The 19,266-nt window shown below is 41.5% G+C and overlaps 3 protein-coding genes across 3 annotated transcripts; all 3 read right to left on the bottom strand.

Moving 5' to 3' along the window:
- Nucleotides 1–266: 266 nt before the first annotated feature.
- On the bottom strand, nt 267–2,167 carry LOC105901371 (T-box transcription factor TBX1). The gene is made up of 5 exons (XM_031572843.2): nt 1,915–2,167; nt 1,678–1,779; nt 1,196–1,367; nt 610–765; nt 267–409 (listed from the first exon to the last, which is right to left on the bottom strand). Exons 1-5 carry the CDS (start codon nt 2,052–2,054, stop codon nt 338–340), a joined length of 642 nt encoding a protein of 213 aa, XP_031428703.2. The 5' UTR covers nt 2,055–2,167; the 3' UTR covers nt 267–337.
- Nucleotides 2,168–4,468: 2,301 nt separating this feature from the next.
- On the bottom strand, nt 4,469–10,234 carry LOC105901370 (apolipoprotein A-I). The gene is made up of 4 exons (XM_031573375.2): nt 9,784–10,234; nt 5,903–5,952; nt 5,654–5,783; nt 4,469–5,535 (listed from the first exon to the last, which is right to left on the bottom strand). The coding sequence occupies exons 2-4, from the start codon at nt 5,943–5,945 to the stop codon at nt 5,268–5,270; spliced, it is 441 nt and encodes a 146-aa protein (XP_031429235.1). The 5' UTR covers nt 5,946–5,952; nt 9,784–10,234; the 3' UTR covers nt 4,469–5,267.
- A 1,043-nt stretch (nt 10,235–11,277) lies between these two features.
- Nucleotides 11,278–13,566, bottom strand: LOC105901404 (apolipoprotein A-I-2). The gene is made up of 4 exons (XM_012828850.3): nt 13,484–13,566; nt 12,650–12,699; nt 12,360–12,504; nt 11,278–12,221 (listed from the first exon to the last, which is right to left on the bottom strand). The coding sequence occupies exons 2-4, from the start codon at nt 12,690–12,692 to the stop codon at nt 11,642–11,644; spliced, it is 768 nt and encodes a 255-aa protein (XP_012684304.2). The 5' UTR covers nt 12,693–12,699; nt 13,484–13,566; the 3' UTR covers nt 11,278–11,641.
- Nucleotides 13,567–19,266: the final 5,700 nt, after the last annotated feature.

The following is a 19,266-nucleotide window of genomic DNA, read 5'->3' as shown; positions in this document are numbered from 1 at the left end:
TGCTGAATTCAAATAGGCAATTACTACTACTATTATCTATTTATCTATTCACGGTATAATCCCTCTCCTTTCACTTTCAGCTGTCCCATTCAATTGTCCTCATAAAGGTGAAACAGTGTAAGTCCAGGACTAAACTACTTATGGTCAAAGTCGATGGTTCTTTGAGCCCTCTGGCATCCTTGACCCATTTAGGGGCATGATAAGAAATAGGGCCAATATTGCTACTAAGTATCAATGTCCTAGACTGGAGGCTCATCCGTTACCTAAGGATGATAAAAATATTACATAATATATTAAATATTATATAACTGTGACACTGCAATATTAATTAGTGGCCTTACCAATCATCTGGGTCTGCTGTCCGGAAGCCTTTAGCAAAAGGGTTACTGGCAATCTTTAGCTGGGTAATCTGAAAAAGTAGACAAGAAATATACATGTTTTATATTATATATTGAAATAGTTCATCAACTATCGAGACAAGCTTTGGAAAATGTGACCTGAGAGATCAGTTTGTACTACAGCTCAATAATCATCTCAACAGGCTATAACCTAAGATGAATGTTAGATTTGATCTGCGCACTGCAAAGCCACTTCACCCCTAGCCTTTACCCTGTGGTTCTGGTAGGCAGTGACCGCGATGAAGCGTGTTTCTGGGAAGGAGAAGGTGCAAAAGTTGCGCTGGGCATAGCTGTGACTGTTGCGCCGCGGGTCCACCAGCACCACGTGCAGACGTGGCTGGTAGCAATGCATGGAGTTCAAGATGATCTGAGGGGACAGACATAGACATAGATACAGTACAGTGAAATGGACAGAAAATTAGTACATATTCCAACAAACGTGTGCAATTTGTGGTACAATGACCTATCCTTAAATAATCATTGAAAGTGAATAAAAACATTTCAAATCTCCCCTGAGTTTTGATATTTTCGAGACATTACTGTGTGTAGCATTCTGTCTAAACATGGGCACATTGATACAGACAGACATGCACACAAATGATCATGTATGCACTAAACTATTTATACGCATACACGCATATTTATATGCATTTATACGCATATTGTACACATTGTACAACTACACAGAAGACGCTTCTCAAGAATTTTGAGCACAATATGTGTGTACCTGTCTTTGGATGTCTTGGTATGTTGTCTGTTTATGTGTGTCTATATATGCTATATTTAAAAAATCTTACATGTCCATTGTCATCCAGTGGGTTGTTGGTAAGTTTGAGCCAATCAAAGGAGACTGTCTGCTTCATCCACTGGGCTCCTCTTGCGGGTGAGTCAGGGTGGAAGTGAACCCTACCAGGGGGTGAAGCATCACCACGACCTGCCACCAACCAGGAGGAGCTGTGGAAAGCATACCTACACAGGAGAGGGAGGGAGGTTAAGCACACAAAACTGAGCACATTCATGAAGAGCTTGATATGAATAATACAGAGCTTGATATTGTTATATTGATTGTAATGGGGAGGTTCATTAAAAAATATGCAACCTAGGCAGACAGGAGGACATAAAACCATATTACCACAATCTGTGCAACACATAATAATAACAATAATACATCATTTGTCTAGAGAATGGTCCTGTGACATCTGCATGTTGTGGATGAGTAACTATCTAAACTGTTCAATTTAAACTCCCCTTGGAAATAAAACCAGTGCGGTGCACTAACCTGTATCTCTTGTCATCCACAGGGATGAAATCCATCAGCAGAACATACTCTGACTCAGGGTCCATGCCTGAGATGCCAACCTGGAACGTGGGAAACATTCTCCTGACAAGCAACAAGAGCAGAACACAACATGAGACTAGACAAGAATATTCACAATGCAGCCAAGCAGAAAACAGCAATGGATATTTGTGTGTGTGTGGGTGGGGGGGAGAGAGAGAGAGAGAGAGTTGATCTCACCTTCCAGCCTTTGTGACAATCATCTCGGTCCCAAGGCGATCAAACTGTTCCCATAAGGAGTGCATCTCCAGCTGAACCCTGACTGATGCCACCTTGGCAGCTTTTTCAGAAGTGCCATCCAAGTCTGGACCATATGGCATGTCCAGTGTACAGCAGTTGGAGACTGTGAGAACAAACGTAAGAGACCATATGTCAACCAGGGGGGAAAGGATGGAAGATTCTCTCAAGTTGATACAAATATGGAATGAACACAGATGACAAAGCCGGCATTATGTACATATTGACATGACAAATGTGTCTCTGGGTGTATCTGGAAGTGTGCAGAGACACATGTGCCTCATGCATACATACTGACTGACAGCAAGAAGAACATTACCATCCATGTGATCTGCTAGCGATGTTGCCCTGTATCCAAACAATCAGGTGATCACCCACTCAGCAATCCTTGACTTTGCCCAGGTAACAACAGCTTGTTCTCTTGCTGTGGAGTAGGTCTGTTGAAATTAATTCTTCTCTTCCAGTTTCTATCTCCCAGCCAACCTTGTTGTTCTTCAGTGCTTTCTAGATGACCAGACTGCGCTGGCATCAGAAGCCCTGAGTGGTTTTTATAAGAGTTTAGACACCCATGGGATTTCAAACAGAAGCCTCATCCATTAGACTCGCATACAGCCCTTGACATACAATAGTCTCAAACACATACACAGCACAACGCAGACACCACAGGGTGCAGCTTTAATGAAAACAATGCAGCACAATTACGTCAGAGCAGATTTTTACTTAGTGTGAGAGGAAAGGGTTTCTTTATAGGTAATATCTGTGTAAGTAGTTATGATTCTACTGTTTCGATGGCAGAAAGACTAATAGAGATTGTACAAATGATTGAATATGTGATAGAGAGTCACTTCCAGTTTTGCAAATAGCAGGTCTCTTTTATTACCTGATATACTCAAACTCTAATTAGAGTAATTAATTGCTGAGGAGTTTGAGTCATATCAAATTTTCACACGCACCTTGCTGAAATGTCTCCATGCTGTGTTTTTTTACTGTTGTTCTTATTATTATGGCCATTATAAACGAATATGGGGCCAATTTAGCAATGAGTCAATGGATGAAAAGCTGTGTCTATTTAAAATTCCTAAAATGTAATTTCTAAATGTTTGACCTTTCAAAGCCTACTTCGACTTTTCAAAGCCTACTTCCACCTCTTATTGACGCACGGTAATTACCTGTAATAAAAGAGCGAAGACAAGGAACTGACAGAACATCAGCACCTCCCTCCACATCGATCCTACACTACCGCGTTTCTTCAACTGCAACCAACACTTAACACCAGATTAATTGGTTTCCATACGACAGCAGAGCAAAAGGTATCTGTTGCCACCATACAGCCTGTGTCACTCCGGTCAAAAGTCTAAGGTCACAGATGACCTTTCACCCAAGAATGGTCAGAGGAGACCAGAGGGGTGAGTGGCTAGTCTGTGCCCTCTCAAGCTTCCTCTCAGCACCTGCTAACCACCCGTGAAGCTGGGCTCACGCCAGCTCACTGACAGCTAAGATGGATCTGCTAATAACTTCCTCATGGCAAAGATCATGTATGTGACTGTGGAGATGTGAATGACAGAAATAGAGAGAAGTATTACGCAATGACTAGTCAGAATTGTAATTCATTTCACTCTAAAGGTTCTCCAAAACTAGAGAGCAACAAACTAAACTTAACAAAACAAAACAAAACGAAGACCAAATTGATTTCAGACTCAGTTCCTCTGGTTCTCAGAACATCAGACAATTAAAACATTGTGTCTCAAAGTCACCCCATGAGCCATGATGTGAAAAGCATTGAATAGGGCAGCGATAGACAATCTCTTTCAACATTTTGTCTTTCAATGTCAGTGCAGTGTATAAAAGGTAAGCAGACTCTTCAGAGTGAATTCTGGATGCTTATTGTTCATTGTTTATTGTTTATTGTTTATTTGTATCCCCATTAGCTTCCACAAAAGTGGTCGCTAGTCTCCCTGGGGTCCGTCATGAATATACATCTAAGTAAAAGCAGTTCAGGTTATACCGAGAAAAAACATCTGAGAGTAAAACTTCAAGTAATACAGAGAGTATACATTAAACAATACACATATTGATGCATACTGATGCAGTCAGGAGATTACAAAAAAGAATAATACACAAATACAGGGGCCCTTGTGGTCAGACTAGGATGCCTGGTCACCCTGAGTGTGGGAGACTGTTGAGAGGACTTGGCCTGAAGGGTTTTGTGGAGAAGGCCCCATCTATCTCTCGACCAAAATGATTAAACTCCACGGGGAAGCATACATAACCTGGTGACAAATTCTCCTGCTCCCCCCATTCATCAACGACACTTATGACCTTAAGCAAAGGAAGTGATTTGTGTTCACATTTTCAAGTTATTATTATCACAGTGTTGAAAGGTAGCATGTGTGGACTTGCATCAAAATACTGGATTTGCTTGTTTAGGTTGTTGCAAATGAATCATGTTGTAAAAACAACTCCTCAAGATAAAAAGGAAAACATTATTGAGTCCTGATAATTGTAATAGTTTTATTAAAAATGCAGGCAGCATTAGAAACATATTAGTCAGGTCATATTAGTCAGGTCAAAACTTTAAATATAATACAATAAATACAATAGTTCCATAGCATGTACTGTATTTGAGATAATAACCCATTTTCACACTCTGCACAGATTTCACATACTGGCACAGAATGTTCAGGTTTTAGTTTTAACTATTTGTTATGTTCAGTTTTAACTACTGAACTATAGATGACTAGCATGAAACATTTTGGATTTTCTTGAACAGGCACTGCAGAGATTAACCTTTTGTCTAACAAGCTTCAGTAAGACACAGCATTATATGTCATCAAAATATTCACTGAAATGGAAATGGTTTATTTTCATCCTCTGTGTGGTTTGAGTGGGCAAGGAGGAGTGAGGAAGTCAAATGAGATTGGCGTTTAATCAATAAGGTTTAACGTTTAATCAACAAGGTTTTAATCATCCTTAATTACAAAATCCAGGATGATACCCATAACTTTTTCCAGCTCAGGCCGTAGCCTCTTAGCCAAAATGTCATAGTTTGAAATTTTTTCAGACAACCTGTTTATGGTATTCAACACCTTCTCCCTGTTCTCCTCAACATAAGGGGCGGCCATGGTCTTCATCTCCTCCAGGCGCTCGGTCAGCTTGGCACGCACAGCCTCAATGATTGGCACCAGCTTGGACTTGGTCTCCTCAACGTTGCGCTGCGCATTGGTGTGCAGCTCCTCCACCACGGGCTCCACCTTGGCTCTGAAGGCGTGCAGCTTGCTGTTGACATCTTGCATTTTCTAGTTATACATGGGATTGAACTCCTGCATGACAGGTTCCAGTTTCTCGTGGTACTCGTGAAGGTGCTTCCCCAGGACCTGCCGCAGCTCCTCACCCCTGGGTCTCAGGTCGTTGAACAATGCCTCAACATCGGCCACAAGGGTCTCGCGCAGTCCAGAGGTGGCCTCTATGGCATTGCTGATGAAATTGTTGAAGTAGGGGGACACAACAGCATAGGACACCTGAATATGCTCCTCTATTTGGTCAAGGGTTTTAGAGATAGCCATCCTGAGAGAAGTTAAGGAAAGGGGACAGAGGGTAGGTGAGTTGGATTGCAGGATAAAAAATGTGATGTGTACCAACCCGTTGTCCAGCAGACAAATCAGAAGCCAAGAGGTTCCCTCACGTGTTAAACCCGTAGTTGCTGACGGCTGTCAGTGTGGCGTCCTTAATTGTGCCCAGCAAAGTCATGGCTGCAATTCTGTAATCCTCCAATGGCCATGGAGCGTGAGCCTGAATGGAGCCTGTCTGGGTGCCTTGAGAAATAAAAATGAAGAAGAAAAAATCAGTACTAGTAATTTTCTCAAACGACATTTTGTCATTCTGAAAGACTTTATGAATGGTCATGTTCATGCTCTTCTAGAGGATCACTCACTTGCAACCAGCAGGAGAGCCAGTGCACATGTCACAAATCTCATGGTGGATCTGTTGATGAGGAAAGACATCACAGAAGTTAAACTACATAGGCCAGTGACGTAACGTAGTTACTACGGGCCCAGGTGCAGACTATTATGACGGGCCCTAGTCAGTGGTGTAAGGCAGTGGTTCCCAAACAATTTACAGTCCCGTTCCCCATGTTTGTAACCGCCGCTGCCGCCGCCGCCACGCCCCCTCCCCCTGCGCAGATATTCAGCCTACAACACTTTAAACTGTGAAATTGTCAGGGTATGTCACTAACTGCCGCCACGCCCCCTCCCCCTGCGCAGATATTTTTCTTGGGCACGAAAACCAAAAGGTCTGGGCATTCCACCTCTTATAGATTTAGATTGTTTCAACCTACCCTTTCTTCAATTTTTTTTTTATCCTTCATTGGACTCTAATCCCAACATTCATTTATTCAATTCTTCCATAGTTTATAAAACTATGTCTTATGTTCACTCAATCCTATGCTTGCCACAAGGACATGGACACATTTATAAGACAAATATTTGCAGGTGTCTGCCAAGGACCATGAGAGACAAAGAAGAGCAGGGGAGAGCTCCACAGAGTACAAGCTCTCATTGACTACACCTCTACCTAGTCGAGACAAAGTTTTGAAAAACAAGCACAACAAGCAAAGGCTGAGCGAACTCCTGTCTACTTTCAATGTAGGAAGTGAGATTGTGATGGTCAGTAAAGCTGACAGCATTGACACTCATGATGAGGCTGATATATAAGTTATATAGAATAGAATAGAATAGACTTTATTTGTCATTGTGCATTGGATACACAACGAAATTTGTTTGTGCAACCACTAAAAAAAGTGCAGTTGTGCTGGGTGGAGGGTATGAGGGTTGTGTGATTGTTTAGTTCTGTGATGGCCCTGGGGATGAAACTGTTCTGCAGTCTGGAGGTGCGGGCTGTAGTGGCCCGGTAGCGCCTGCCAGAGGGTAGCAGGGTGAAGAGATGGTTTGCGGGGTGAGTCTCATCTTACATATCTTACATGTTAGATGCTGTCAGACATGGGGCTTCAACTGTTCGCATTCTTAGTGATGACACAGATGTCTTTGTGCTTAAGGTTTATTGGTGTTGGAAGGCTGGTATCACAACTAACCTACAGATGGAATGGCACTGTTCTCAGCATAAATGCAACTGCAAAGAACCTGGGTGACCATTGTTGTTCCATTCTGGCCATGCATGCTCTTTCAGGGTGTGATACCACCTCATACCCTGTTGGGAAGGGGAAGGTATCTGCACTCAAGGCATTGAGAGTTGTACCTGGCAAGCTTCTCCACTGAATTGGAGATGCAGAAGCCACAGATTTACAGATCACCAAAGCAACAAGGACTTTCTTTCTGGCTCTGTACAATCAGAGGAACTCTGTGACCTTGGATGCAGCTCGGTATGACATTTACCGAAAGCGCAAAAGGCCCCTAGCACTGAAAACACTACCTCCTACAGAGCGTAATATGCACCTTCATGGAAGACGTGCCCACCTACAGGTGCTCTTATGGAAAGCAGCAGACCAGGCTGATCCACCGGCTGTGGATATCACTTTGTTTGGATGGGACAAGAAGATGGGCCTAAAGGAAGGAGAGGAACTGATTATGCCCACCCGTTTGCCTGAAGGTGGTGCTTTTTGTGGTGCAGAGGTGAGGCCCTCTTGGTTAGTCTTGTGTCTGGCGGGGTTGCCCAGACTCAGTTTTAACTTTTGCGTCTAGCAGTATTTTAACTGGCTCCTCGTTGGATCTTGCGACTTGCGGACCAACCTGGGCAGCCTTTCTGCCTTTCGGGCATGACCCTAGCGATTGAACACAACCCGGGTTCTGATCAGTTACAGAGAATGTTCGATCTTTTATGGCCCAGCCCAGTGATGTCACTCTGGGCTCATGAGGCACCCACATGATTGTCTCGTCCACTCTGTACTCAGTAATAACCCATGACTTCTTGCAAAATCCCCTCTAACAGAACTTCTGCATTTCTTGATCTGCTGACACATCTCAACTGTCTAACTGCCTTTAGCACAGTGCGTTCTGTCCCTGCCTGACTTTTTCATTTGATACAGAACACTTCAAATGTATCTTACACATGTGGTTGGTGGTTACGATGCATACCAGTGCCCAGCAGCTTTTGAGGTAGTTTTACCGCGTTTAGTGGGTGTGCCAGAGGTGATACCCAATCACCATCAAAGTGTTTACATTGTGACTCTGGTGACATCTGTTCACCCTAGCCACCTCACAAGCAGACTGGCCTTCTCAGCTTCACCGCTCACATGAGGCAAAAGGGTGTTTAACCCCAAGGAGTTTATTGCAATCGCAATGCTTTTTTCTCCAGAAATGCAAATTTGAATCAGGAGTCAAGTATCAGGAGGGGATTCAGCTTCACTACACCCTGAAAAAAATGCTTTAACATTCACAAGAGCACTCATGATTCTGAAATGTAAGATTATTGTGTTTACCATGAAAATAACCTTAGATTTCGTCCAGAATTAATAACAAATGTGTCTAAATGTATCCAAATTTGTTATTCAATTACCATTTTAAAGTATGAAAGTGCCAGAATTTAATTCAGCATCCTCTAAAAAGGTATTGTAGGAATTGACTACATACAGTGCAAAATATGTGGTCAAATTGGAAGATTAAGCTAATCATGCTAATTATGCAAATTGCGCATCATATGCATAGCATAGCATCCGGCAGTTTTTGTATACTGGGGACCCATACTTCACATTTCTGCAAAAAAACTTTGGTGTACTCAACATTTCCGGGTTCACCTAGTTGGCTACTAGACTACAACTGATGCTGTCCTATCTCACAGTTTTATCCCCATCTTGTTTAGACTTACATTCTCTTTGGTCTTGTAAACTAAAAATAGTTTGGGTGAAGACTTCAGCAATTTCCAAGCTGCAAGATTTTTTCACATTCGTACATTTTATTTGCGTAATTGGTGATAGAAACATGTTGATATGAATGTAGCGTTTAATTAGGGAGAATCTATACACAAATGACGTTTATTCAAAGAGAGAGAGAGAGAGAGAGAGACAGAGAGAGTGTGTACACTTTAGAGTATCATTTCTGATTTTTGCACTGCCTTCTATTGTGGTATTCTAGGTGTTCTAGATTAACCTACACCTGTTTATGTTTATTCCTTAATCATCTGTACAAATTATGAAAACTATTTTTGGCATGGACAAAACAGAAACCTACAGTTCTGAATCGCACATTTTGTATTTCCTTAGGGGATACGACATTCTGTTCAGCAGATGCAGCTAACCTATTATGAGTGCCGGTAATCAGGCTTGGATTAGAGGGTGCTAAAAAGAGTTACGCCATCTCCACAGAGAGATTTGTCTTCAGCCACTACTTAATCCACAATCCCTTCAGACCCACAGGGCTTTCCCCCTAGAAGTTAGTCTTGTATTGGTGGGGAGAATCTGCTCACAGGTAAACCTGTCTCTGGATAAGATGATTAGCTTGGATCTCAACCTGTAATCGCTTAACAGAGCCAGCTGACGCACAGAAGACTTGGTTGAAGTGAAGATTCTGTTTAAGGTCTGAGATAAAGTTACTCTTGAGATATTATTTAAGGATGACACAGAAGCTTGTCAGACGTGCATGTTATTCATAAAATCCCTCTCAGAGCAGGATGTTTTATGAAATAAAAATGACTATTGTCCTACAATGCTGAAAAGTCTTTCAGAAGATAAACCAGAGGCAAATCAACCATCACTCATGATCTAAAGTCCAAAGTCTAAACCTTCAACCCAAGCTAAATAAAAAAAAAACACATCCAAATCTAAAGCTCTCGGTAATTCAGGCCGACCAGCTGCAATCATACCTGTTAGTGACGAGGATCCTGTAGACTCAGAGGATCGTTGGGAGAATCCCTGCCTGATAGACTGTCCCATAAAGGAGACGTCGATTTGTCGATTTGTTCTTGTGGCAGTGAACCTTGCCCACTGGTTACAACGGTCACATATCTAGTTGATAAGGCATCTGAGGGCCTGAAGGTGGCTCAAACCACGACGACAAACATCTGCTTCAGTTCGTCCCTAAAGTTAGACAAATACACAGAGAGATGTTTATAATGCTGACATTACTAAAGTGGGAGATCAGTATGTGTGTGTAGGGATGCGCCTACCTAAAGACACGAGCCTTATATTCCATATCAGCCATGTGGCGTTACAATCAGGCCAAGTTTCATTTGGATCGGTCTTAGTATATGATATCATCGACCAAAAATCTGTGGGGGGAAAAAACAGAAGAGAAAAAAACAAAACTTTGACAAACACTATATGACTGTGGACAGGCAAAATATTTTTGTGAAAAAATATCCTTTCCACTTCATCCAGATGGTTCTTTCTTCCACAGCAAGATGATAATGGACAATGTAAACTTAGTTTAGGGTTACATGACAAAAATTGTGTATGGTTGCCCAGATACAGGTGGTGGGTCAGTTTACCCAGTTGCTCATCCTACCCCCTCTCCCCTATGGGGTACATAGCTAAGCAGCCAGCAGTTAAATTAGTGAATGTGGTTTAATCTAAGAAAGACAAGATTAACACTCTTGATAATCTATGCAGAGTACAGAGTACAGAGTAGGCTTATCACGGCTAGGCTAACATTGCATCCCACAGCATAAACGTTCTATCTTGGTGAGATTTGCCCATGTTTTTGTGACCTCAGCTGTAGTTGATTGTACTGCACTACTGGCCTGGTGTCCTGCTGTGTCTTTCAGTAATTGGCAGTTGGCACAAACCACTGCTGCTTAGGAACCAAACAGATCCAGGAAGTTTGACCACATTGCTCCAATCCTTAAAACATATGACATTTTAATCTTTTAAGACTTTGAATTAACCACAAATAAAGCCTTACACAGTGTGGCACCAACTTACATTATTTCTTCTAAATTGACATCCCTAGTCTGCTTTCTGCTCTAAGAACAAAGGGGAAACCCAGCAGAAGGGGGGCTTTTACCACTATGGTTTTATTCTTATGAAGCTGCTCTCCGGGATTTTAATAGATCATTTCAATTCTTTGTGATTGAAAATCTGATAGTTTGAAAAAGCTTTTAATTAGGAGCAACAATGACAACAGCATTATATTATACTGTATGTAGTATTCCTTTCCCTGTTTGCCATTTTGGTTGTGAGTTGTGTTTTCTGAATATTTTAACTGTTCTTATTTGATCCCTTTGTTTTAATTAATTAATACTTGGTTGTTGCATGCTAACTTTTGCTTGATTTTAAAAGTGAAAACATCGTTGACTTGAACCCAAATTCATGGTGGCTGTAATAATAATGAAATGATGCTCTTGAAAGAGTAGAATGAGTAGTATGAAACAGTCTGGATTTTATTGAACAGACAGTGTTAAGACACTAGTTTTTTTCTAACAAGCAGCAGCATGACAGAATATTCAAGCATTTCATGGGTTTAGTTTCGATGGAAAAGTTGGCTTCATCTTTCTGCGTGCTTGCAGCTGTGCAATCATCCCACACGATGGATGTGTGCGTGTGTTAGGCTGCTCGGGTGTTAGGAAGCAAAGTGTCCAGCCATGGCATTGCATTAGCCCTTGTCACAAGGGGGAAGTGCGTGGGTGGGTGTGGGTGTGTGCTGTGAGTGAGCGTGGAGGAATGGAAAAGAAGAACAGGAGGAGTGAGGTGTTGTCAGATGAGGGTAAAGGGGGGACAGACGCTTTATGCCTTGGTGACAGCCTTGTTGAGGGTCTCGTAGACGGCCATCAGCTTGGTCTTCAGCTCCTCAGCCACACCGTCGCTCTTGCCCATCTGCTCCTTCAGGCCAGCCACAGCTGCCATCAGCTGCTCCCTGTACTCTTCAACGTAAGGGGTGGCCATGCCCTTCATCTCCTCCAGGCGCTCGGTCAGCTTGGAACGCACAGCCTCGATGATTGGCACCAGCTTGGACTTGGTCTCCTCAACATTGGCCTGCACCTTGGCACGCAGCTCCTCCACAACGGGTGCCATCTTGGCTCTGAGGGCCTCCATCTCCTCCTTGTGCTTGGCGGTGTACTCGGTCATGATGGGCTCCAGCTTTTCGCGGTACTCCTGCATGTGCTTCTCCAGGACTGCTCTCAGCTCCTCGCGTTTGGGCTCCAGGGTCTTGCGCAGATCTTCAACGTCAGCGGTGATGGAGGCGCGGAGGCCGGCGGTGGCTTCCATGACCTGGGTGGCGAAGGCATCGGTGTAGGGAGACAGAGTGGCGGAGGCAGTCTGCATCTGAGTCAGCATATCGTCAAGGCTCTGAGAGATCTTCATCCTGAATAAGGAGCAATCATAAGGGAAGAGGGGAAAGGACATGACTTAGATGAGTATATCCAAACACTCTGGTTGTCCTAAATTAGTTTTTAATACAGACTACTACAAGCATGAGAGAAATACTACGTTTTTTACTCACTTGTAGTCCTTGTACTCAGTGTCGTCAAGGTGGGTCAGGGCCTTCTGAGCGGTCTCCTTCACCTGGGTCAGGTACACCATGACTGCGGACCTCACATGCTCAAGTGGGGCTGGGGCATCGGCCTGCACCATGCGGGCCTGAGCGCCTGGATAGAAGAAAACAATAAATAGAAAAAGGTAAGCCTGGTTCCTGGTCTCCTGGCCATTGACTAAGGAATAAGAAGACTAAGAAGCAAAAGAATGAGATTCTCTGGATGAGGAAGTAAGTGTGTGTCTTCAACCAAAACTCACCTGCCACAAGCAGGATGGTTAGTGCGAGTGCCACAAATTTCATGGTGATTCTGTTGGAAAGAAGGGCAAAAAGATATTTGAAATTATGTCTATGATGCTAAACAATGCTAAACTATCTCTTCTACCCACGACCACATTGGTTAACTGCTCTTACTTGACTGTCTGTAATGAATGGTCAAATTATCTAGCCGTGATAAAACAACAAACTTGTAAGTTGTATGAGCTTTTTGTGCTTCACACAGTGATTTCTTGAGCATATGCTAACCTCAAAAAGACCCGTAATCTGACCAGGATAAGATTGGTTTTAGTAGAGTTACGGAGCTCTACAGTGATTTATCTTTGACCATGGCTATCCCCGCTATCCGCTATCCCTTCAGGATCAAGAGGCCCTTGTCAGTATTATAGTGTTGGTGATACACACAACACTCTCTGATCTCAGATAATAATAACAACCTGGCTGTTATAATCTTGACATTTTAGGTAGTATCCAGTAGCCGCAAGCAAACAGACCCAAGTTAAAAAGACTGTGTTTGAACTTGTAATTTCAAAGCTGTAGATTATGACTAATAGTAAAGTTATTGCCAAAAGATGACTTCACTAACAATGAAAGCACTGGAAATCACACTATGGTAGTTCTAGAACAAGTAGATGTGGTTACTCTTCTTTATCTTAGTAAGTCAAATTTCATCCGTGTGAAAACAGTGAAATCCAGTTAAGTCAAGAATCTGAATCCACAAACCTTCCCCCTTTCCCCCTAAACATTCTCAAGCATGTAAAACAAGTAAGAAATCAGCAGCCAAAGCCCTTTGGAACTAAGCACAAGTTCCCTCTTACCTGTAGGTGATTGGTCTTGCAGAGACTGAAGAATCAGGCAGAGGTGGCTACCTTTTATAGTGGTTTTGTGGGAAGGGAGGGGGTAGGTTGAGGGTGTGAGTTTGCCTCTGTGGAGGTGAACCTCACCCCCATGCTGGGATCGTGGGAGGAGTTGGGTACAATGGTCACTTGCTGAGTGGATGGGAGCAAAGTCAGCAATGGTGCTATTCACAAACACACCCACACGTCAAAAATGTATACTTGTATAATATCCTTTATACAGACATCTATAACATGATACATAATGGCCATGTGCCATTGAAAAGGACCAGTTTCTCCCAAACGGTGCCTTGCACACATATTATTATAGACTTCTTTGCGTGACATTTATTCAAGTAATAGTGCATCCCAGTTCAGTTGGTTTTAATTTAAATGTGTGAAGATGTTTTCAACAATTTCTTTGGCCAATCTTGGTATGTGCAACAAATATTAATTCAATAAGTACTGACCAGCAGGGCTCCTTGATTGATAAACCCATTGGATATAGTGTGTACAAATTCCCAGTTTCTTTAGAGCACTGGATGATTGCAACTTTGTGGTACAGACTAAACTTAAATTAAACTGTTGCTGAATTTTCTATTTCAGTTTAATTTTCTGACTTCTCAGTATTCATTTCATGAAGAGACAAAGATACACAGGCACATAGTCACACAGACAAACATGCGGTTTTGGACAGCTACGCAGACACGCACTCAAAGTCCAAATGACACGCTCAAACATTTGTGATGTGAAATATCCTAATTTCCTCTCCAACAGCACCAGCAGAACAAAAACAGAACAGCAAACTACTCAAACAAACAGGACTGCAATCTTATCATTTATTCTCCACATTTAAATGATATCATTGGCAAGCCAACGTGGGGGTACCAAACTGAGGAGACCTTAGTGAAAGAGATTTCATCAGACAGTGAGATTATTCACACCAAGGGGGACCCTTCGACTGTCCCACCTAGCGGAGACGAGCCAGGGCAGCCCTCAGCAGAGACGGACATGAAAGGAGGGCGAGACAAAAGGGCTGACTCAATCAGACGGAGACGGGCTATGGGGCCCATACAATAAGAGACATTGGCACCGAGGACCCCCCTCTGGAAGGTGGGGCGACATTAGCATTAGAGACATTTTACAGCAGGGAAGGTCTCCAGATCTGGATTGGAAATTGAATGAGATTTAAACCTCTTTATTCTGCTTCAGGGTTTCCTGTGAGAATATATTTTATGTTTTGCAACTTGAAGTTGCAGTAAGTTTGACATTAGATTGATTTAATCTATTGAATGATATGACAAGTTATTGCAATCAGGCAGTTGACTCAATCGCTGATGATGCTGGTTGACTGTCTGTTTTGTGTGTGATCATTCATTCCCCTCAGCTGTCCCTGATAAGCCCTTACAAAGAGGGCAGTGGGTCCAGGCTTGCAGCAATAAAGTTGGAATGTTGTAATCTCTACAGAACAACCCGTTACTATAGCGAGCCATTAAACTTGATGCCAATCTGTGTGTGTACTGAGGTAACTGGTCAAAGGGTCGGTGTTGAGCTGTTCTCAATTAATGGACTTTGCTTAGTGGCATCATTACCGTAAAGGGATATAGAATGGATCTGTATGCTGGTGCTCTATTCTTGAATCATTATATAAATGCCCTGGGACATAACCAAGCTTCTCTTCCCTCCCAAAATACATACAGCGTATATGTCATAGTCTTGATGATGCCAGAAGGCATCATCTTGTTAGTTTAAAGACCCCTTCATTTGTCATTACAATAAAGGGATATTGAGTTGATACCATCATATCAACATTATTAATACATTCATTACATTCCTTTAGCAACTACTGCTTGTTTTTAGGACACAGTTTACTGTCAGATAACCTTTTATGGCTAAAACGCATGCAACGTGGAGATATGCCACACATCTATTTGTTCTGTCAGGAAGTGATCTCCTCCCCGCAGTTCTATTTAATGCAGTCATCAAGGTTATTGAGTGTGGGAGATAGGCACACAGAGAATGCCACCAACAATCCTGATTAACTTACACAATCTCAAAGTATGTTTTTTCTGTTTTAACCACCCTGATTACATTCAGAAAATGCTTTTGGGGAGAGGTGCAGGACAAGCTATGAGCAGAGGGAGGCTCACTTATACCATTTAAAAAAATATCTGTATACAGATTCAAGCAGGGCCCAAGATGCCTTGGCCTGTTGCCCAAAGTTGTAGTTTGCTTGTTGCAAACATGGCCCACTTTCAGTTCAAATCACAGCAATGTATAAGTGATAAGTATAAGTTGTCCTCGGAACTATATGTAATGTTATGAATACTACTCTAGGACTTGTATGCCTTGCTTCTTCTTGAGCGTTCACTCAGAAACGCTCTTGTATAACAGGTACCTCAGTGGGTGCTTCTCTAATCTTCTAAGCATTCTCCAGGTCTATGTCACATTCCCTTTGTCCTCTGCTCAAGATGAACAGCAGAGCGGACCAATTCAATTGAGTTTGTTTTGAGGTCAAAAATAGACCTAATACTGGGAAGTGTCTCACATGCTCAGGTTAGCTGTTTGAATGCCCGAGGGTAACTTTTGAGATCAGCCTAGCATCGACGTAACTGTTCATTTCTTATGATTATGGTCTGCAACTGTAATAACTAGTCTACGCACTTGAGTAGATCTACTTTTGCATCTATCCATAGTGATATACACTTTTTCAAAAAAGACACATAGACACACATTATTGTTTAAGTTCCAGATAGCTGTGAGAATTGAATATGATAGAGTGAGTGAAATAAAGAAAGTAAAAGAAAAAGATAAGAGGATAAAATTGTGTAGATCATAGAGCCATGAGGAGTCTAGAATGATAATTCTCAACATTTCTTGAGATAGTAAGACACAATTATCAGCAACAACTGGTCTGCAGGATCACTTGAATCCCCCCAGTTCTCTCTCCCCCACTGGTTCAAACTTGTAAATGTACCACAACTCTCCTCAATCTATTGTCATTTCACACTAATTCTCCTCCCGTGGTGCTGTTGTTAACCCCCATGCTGTTAACAGCTAACTCTACCCCCCTTGAGATATTCGACCCTTTGTTGGGCCACTTCATCCACTTTTACCTGTGAAGTGGCTCGTTGTTTAGATCAGGGGTTCTCAAACTTTATGGGGCCAGGGACCCCTCAAAGGGCAGAACATTTTCCAAGGACCCCTTCATAATCGCATCCCAAATTAAACCATAGCATAAATAAATTGGCTTATAGCTATTTGTAATGTTATATGCTTTTGGACTCTTTTACTCTAAAATCATATAGTACTTATATCACAAGAGTTTTATATAGTCATGTTATTACATTTGGCATTACTTGACAGTATTTAGGATAGATTTTTAAATGATTATTTTGTCAAATGTGCTGAGAAGCTAAATAATGTTTACCTTACATAAAAACATATTGATGGAATCATTTTTTTTATCAAAGCAGATTGTAGGGTTTTCCAATAAAACTCAAATTGTAGGGTTTTCCAACGGAGATGATTCTGAAGATTTATTTTTAAGAAAGACATTAACAACCTGTAGTCTTTGTTAATAACGGATCTCCTAAAAAGCAAATGTGTACGTTAGCATATTATGCTATCTATTTTCGCTGTTTTTGGAGCCATAAAACTGAAGCTAAAAATAGCAAGTTGACAACAACTACCTTAGCCCGTCAGAGAGTAATGTCATTCATTGATAATCCTGTCACTCCTTGCCGTTGTATTAACGTTTTGTCACTTTATCCAGCGTCAATCGGTTGATCACCTTAGATGACAGTTGAGTTCTGCATCCTGTGCCATACAAATACATTTTTTTTTTACTCAGTAACGGATGTGATTTTCAATGTAGCGAAGTACAATACTTCAGTCAAAATCTACTTAAGTAAAAGTAAAATTACCGATTTCAAAAACTACTGAAAAAATTACAAAGTACACAGAAAAACTACTCAATTACAGTAACGTGAATGTAAATGTAATTCGTTACTTTACACCTCTGCTTTTCTGTATGTTTTTGTATACTGTATTGCAATAAATAATAATAATAATAAAAAAAACTTTGGAAGCTAGACTTTTTCACGGACCCCCAGGCAATGCGTCGCGGACCCCACTTTGAGAACCTCTAGTTTACATGACATTTACCATGTTTTCACCACCCCCTCCCCCCAGCACCACATACTGGGCAACACAGGCAGCTGCTCTGTGCTTTGATGTCAAATGGGCTGGCTTTAATCGAGACATTTGTTAATTTCACTACCCAAAATGAGAATTTAGAAATTAAGTGTATGAAATACAGAAGTTAGTCTCCTGTGTGTAGACAGAGTATTGTATGCATTGTGCAGACTCATTTGACATTAAATTGAATAATTAACTTAATTTTTTCAGTGCAATGTTATCATTAAAATGCTCTTTTGTCATTGCCTGTGATCAGTGCTAAACATGCATAGTTTCCCAAATTTGCCCTGATTGACTTCACATGGTTTTGTTTGTATTTAGATCCATTCAGGAGTCCATGTCATTTGGTGCCATCCCTATTGACAAAATACCTGACCTTTGAACAGCCATTATCACACTCTACAACGTAAGCTATCAGAGGTCGTTATCGATATGAAAAAGAGGACAGCAGTTACATTTTATCAATAGCATGGCTTTATTATCGTTTTATTGTTGATAATTCCACAGTGAAGCAGGTAGTTACACTTTTTGACCTCTTTACATCGTATTCACAGATCCCCAGATAATTTAATGGTGCAAAACATGGCTGTCCACTCTCGAAAACATTTTGAGGTTACAAAAGAATGTCACATATTTGATGTGGCTGTTCTAGAATACTAACTAAAGGGTGCTGTAGTTTTCAGTGTACAAATGAAACAAACCAAATTTAAGGAAAATGAGAAAAAATTATGGCCTGAACTGTGGAAGGTGGAGACAATCTGATGAAAGGAGTATTAACATAATCCCTAAAACAGCCTTCCTCCCAGCGACAACAAAAGGAACGGAAAAATGCAAGAGATTTATCTGAACTTGAATAACCTCGTTACAAAGAATCAAAATCACCTAAGTGATAGTTGCCTAGAGACAGTAGGTGAGGTATAACAAGGTTGATGAAAAGCTTAAGAGAAAGAACAAACATGGGTTATCAACCTTAGACAACCTTAGATAGAGATAGACAGAGCAGAATTTATGGCTCTCAGCCTGTCACGTGTGTATCCTTCATCTTTCTTTAGAAAGCTTTGAACTCTAACCCCTCAAACAGGATTTAAACTCAATGACAGGTTACGACTGATAGCTAATGTCTGATATTAAAATGTGTCATATTAAACTTTGGTTAAGGGAACAAAATAGACTTTACAGTGGATCACATGGCATTATCAGTTGTGTGTATGAGCTGAGCATTGAGCAGCAAGATAGTGGTATAGGACCCTGAAGGTTTCTGATGACCCAGTGTTGGACATGGGCCCTGGAACGAACCAGGCATTACATATTTTTGATATTTAGACTTTTGTGGAGATTTTCCCAAGGGCCAACGATTTATGGCCCTGTTGGCCAGAAGTGTCTCAATGCATTCTTTCCAAAATAAAAGTCATAGCAGTCACTGTAAAAGTAGAGACTGGCATTTACAACATATAGTAAACATTGAGAGGGGAAACCACTGGAAAAAGGTTCTTTGTATATCTCATGCTGAATTGAATTGAATTGAATTGAATTGAGTTTAATGTTGAGTGTTGTCCTCCTTTTCA

This window comes from Clupea harengus, chromosome 9 (genome assembly GCF_900700415.2).
Source record: "Clupea harengus chromosome 9, Ch_v2.0.2, whole genome shotgun sequence".
Taxonomy (NCBI): Eukaryota; Metazoa; Chordata; class Actinopteri; order Clupeiformes; family Clupeidae; genus Clupea; species Clupea harengus.
Note: the sequence above shows the minus strand (reverse complement) of the source record. Positions and strands in the feature narration are given on the sequence as shown.

Bases quoted from the DNA above. Each gene is read 5' to 3' on its own strand.
- LOC105901404 (XM_012828850.3), bottom strand. From the start codon at position 12,692: ATGAAATTTGTGGCACTCGCACTAACCATCCTGCTTGTGGCAG. The intron at 12,505-12,649 runs GTGAGTTTTGGT...TCTTCTATCCAG, and splicing joins AACCATCCTGCTTGTGGCAG to GCGCTCAGGCCCGCATGGTG. The intron at 12,222-12,359 runs GTGAGTAAAAAA...CTCCTTATTCAG, and splicing joins ACTGAGTACAAGGACTACAA to GATGAAGATCTCTCAGAGCC.
- LOC105901371 (XM_031572843.2), bottom strand. From the start codon at position 2,054: ATGCCATATGGTCCAGACTTGGATGGCACTTCTGAAAAAGCTGCCAAG. The intron at 1,780-1,914 runs GTGAGATCAACT...GTTGCTTGTCAG, and splicing joins ATTGTCACAAAGGCTGGAAG to GAGAATGTTTCCCACGTTCC. The intron at 410-609 runs GTAAAGGCTAGG...CTACTTTTTCAG, and splicing joins CTGCCTACCAGAACCACAGG to ATTACCCAGCTAAAGATTGC.
- LOC105901370 (XM_031573375.2), bottom strand. From the start codon at position 5,945: ATGAGATTTGTGACATGTGCACTGGCTCTCCTGCTGGTTGCAA. The intron at 5,784-5,902 runs GTGAGTGATCCT...TTATTTCTCAAG, and splicing joins GGCTCTCCTGCTGGTTGCAA to GCACCCAGACAGGCTCCATT. The intron at 5,536-5,653 runs GTGAGGGAACCT...AACTTCTCTCAG, and splicing joins AGCAACTACGGGTTTAACAC to GATGGCTATCTCTAAAACCC.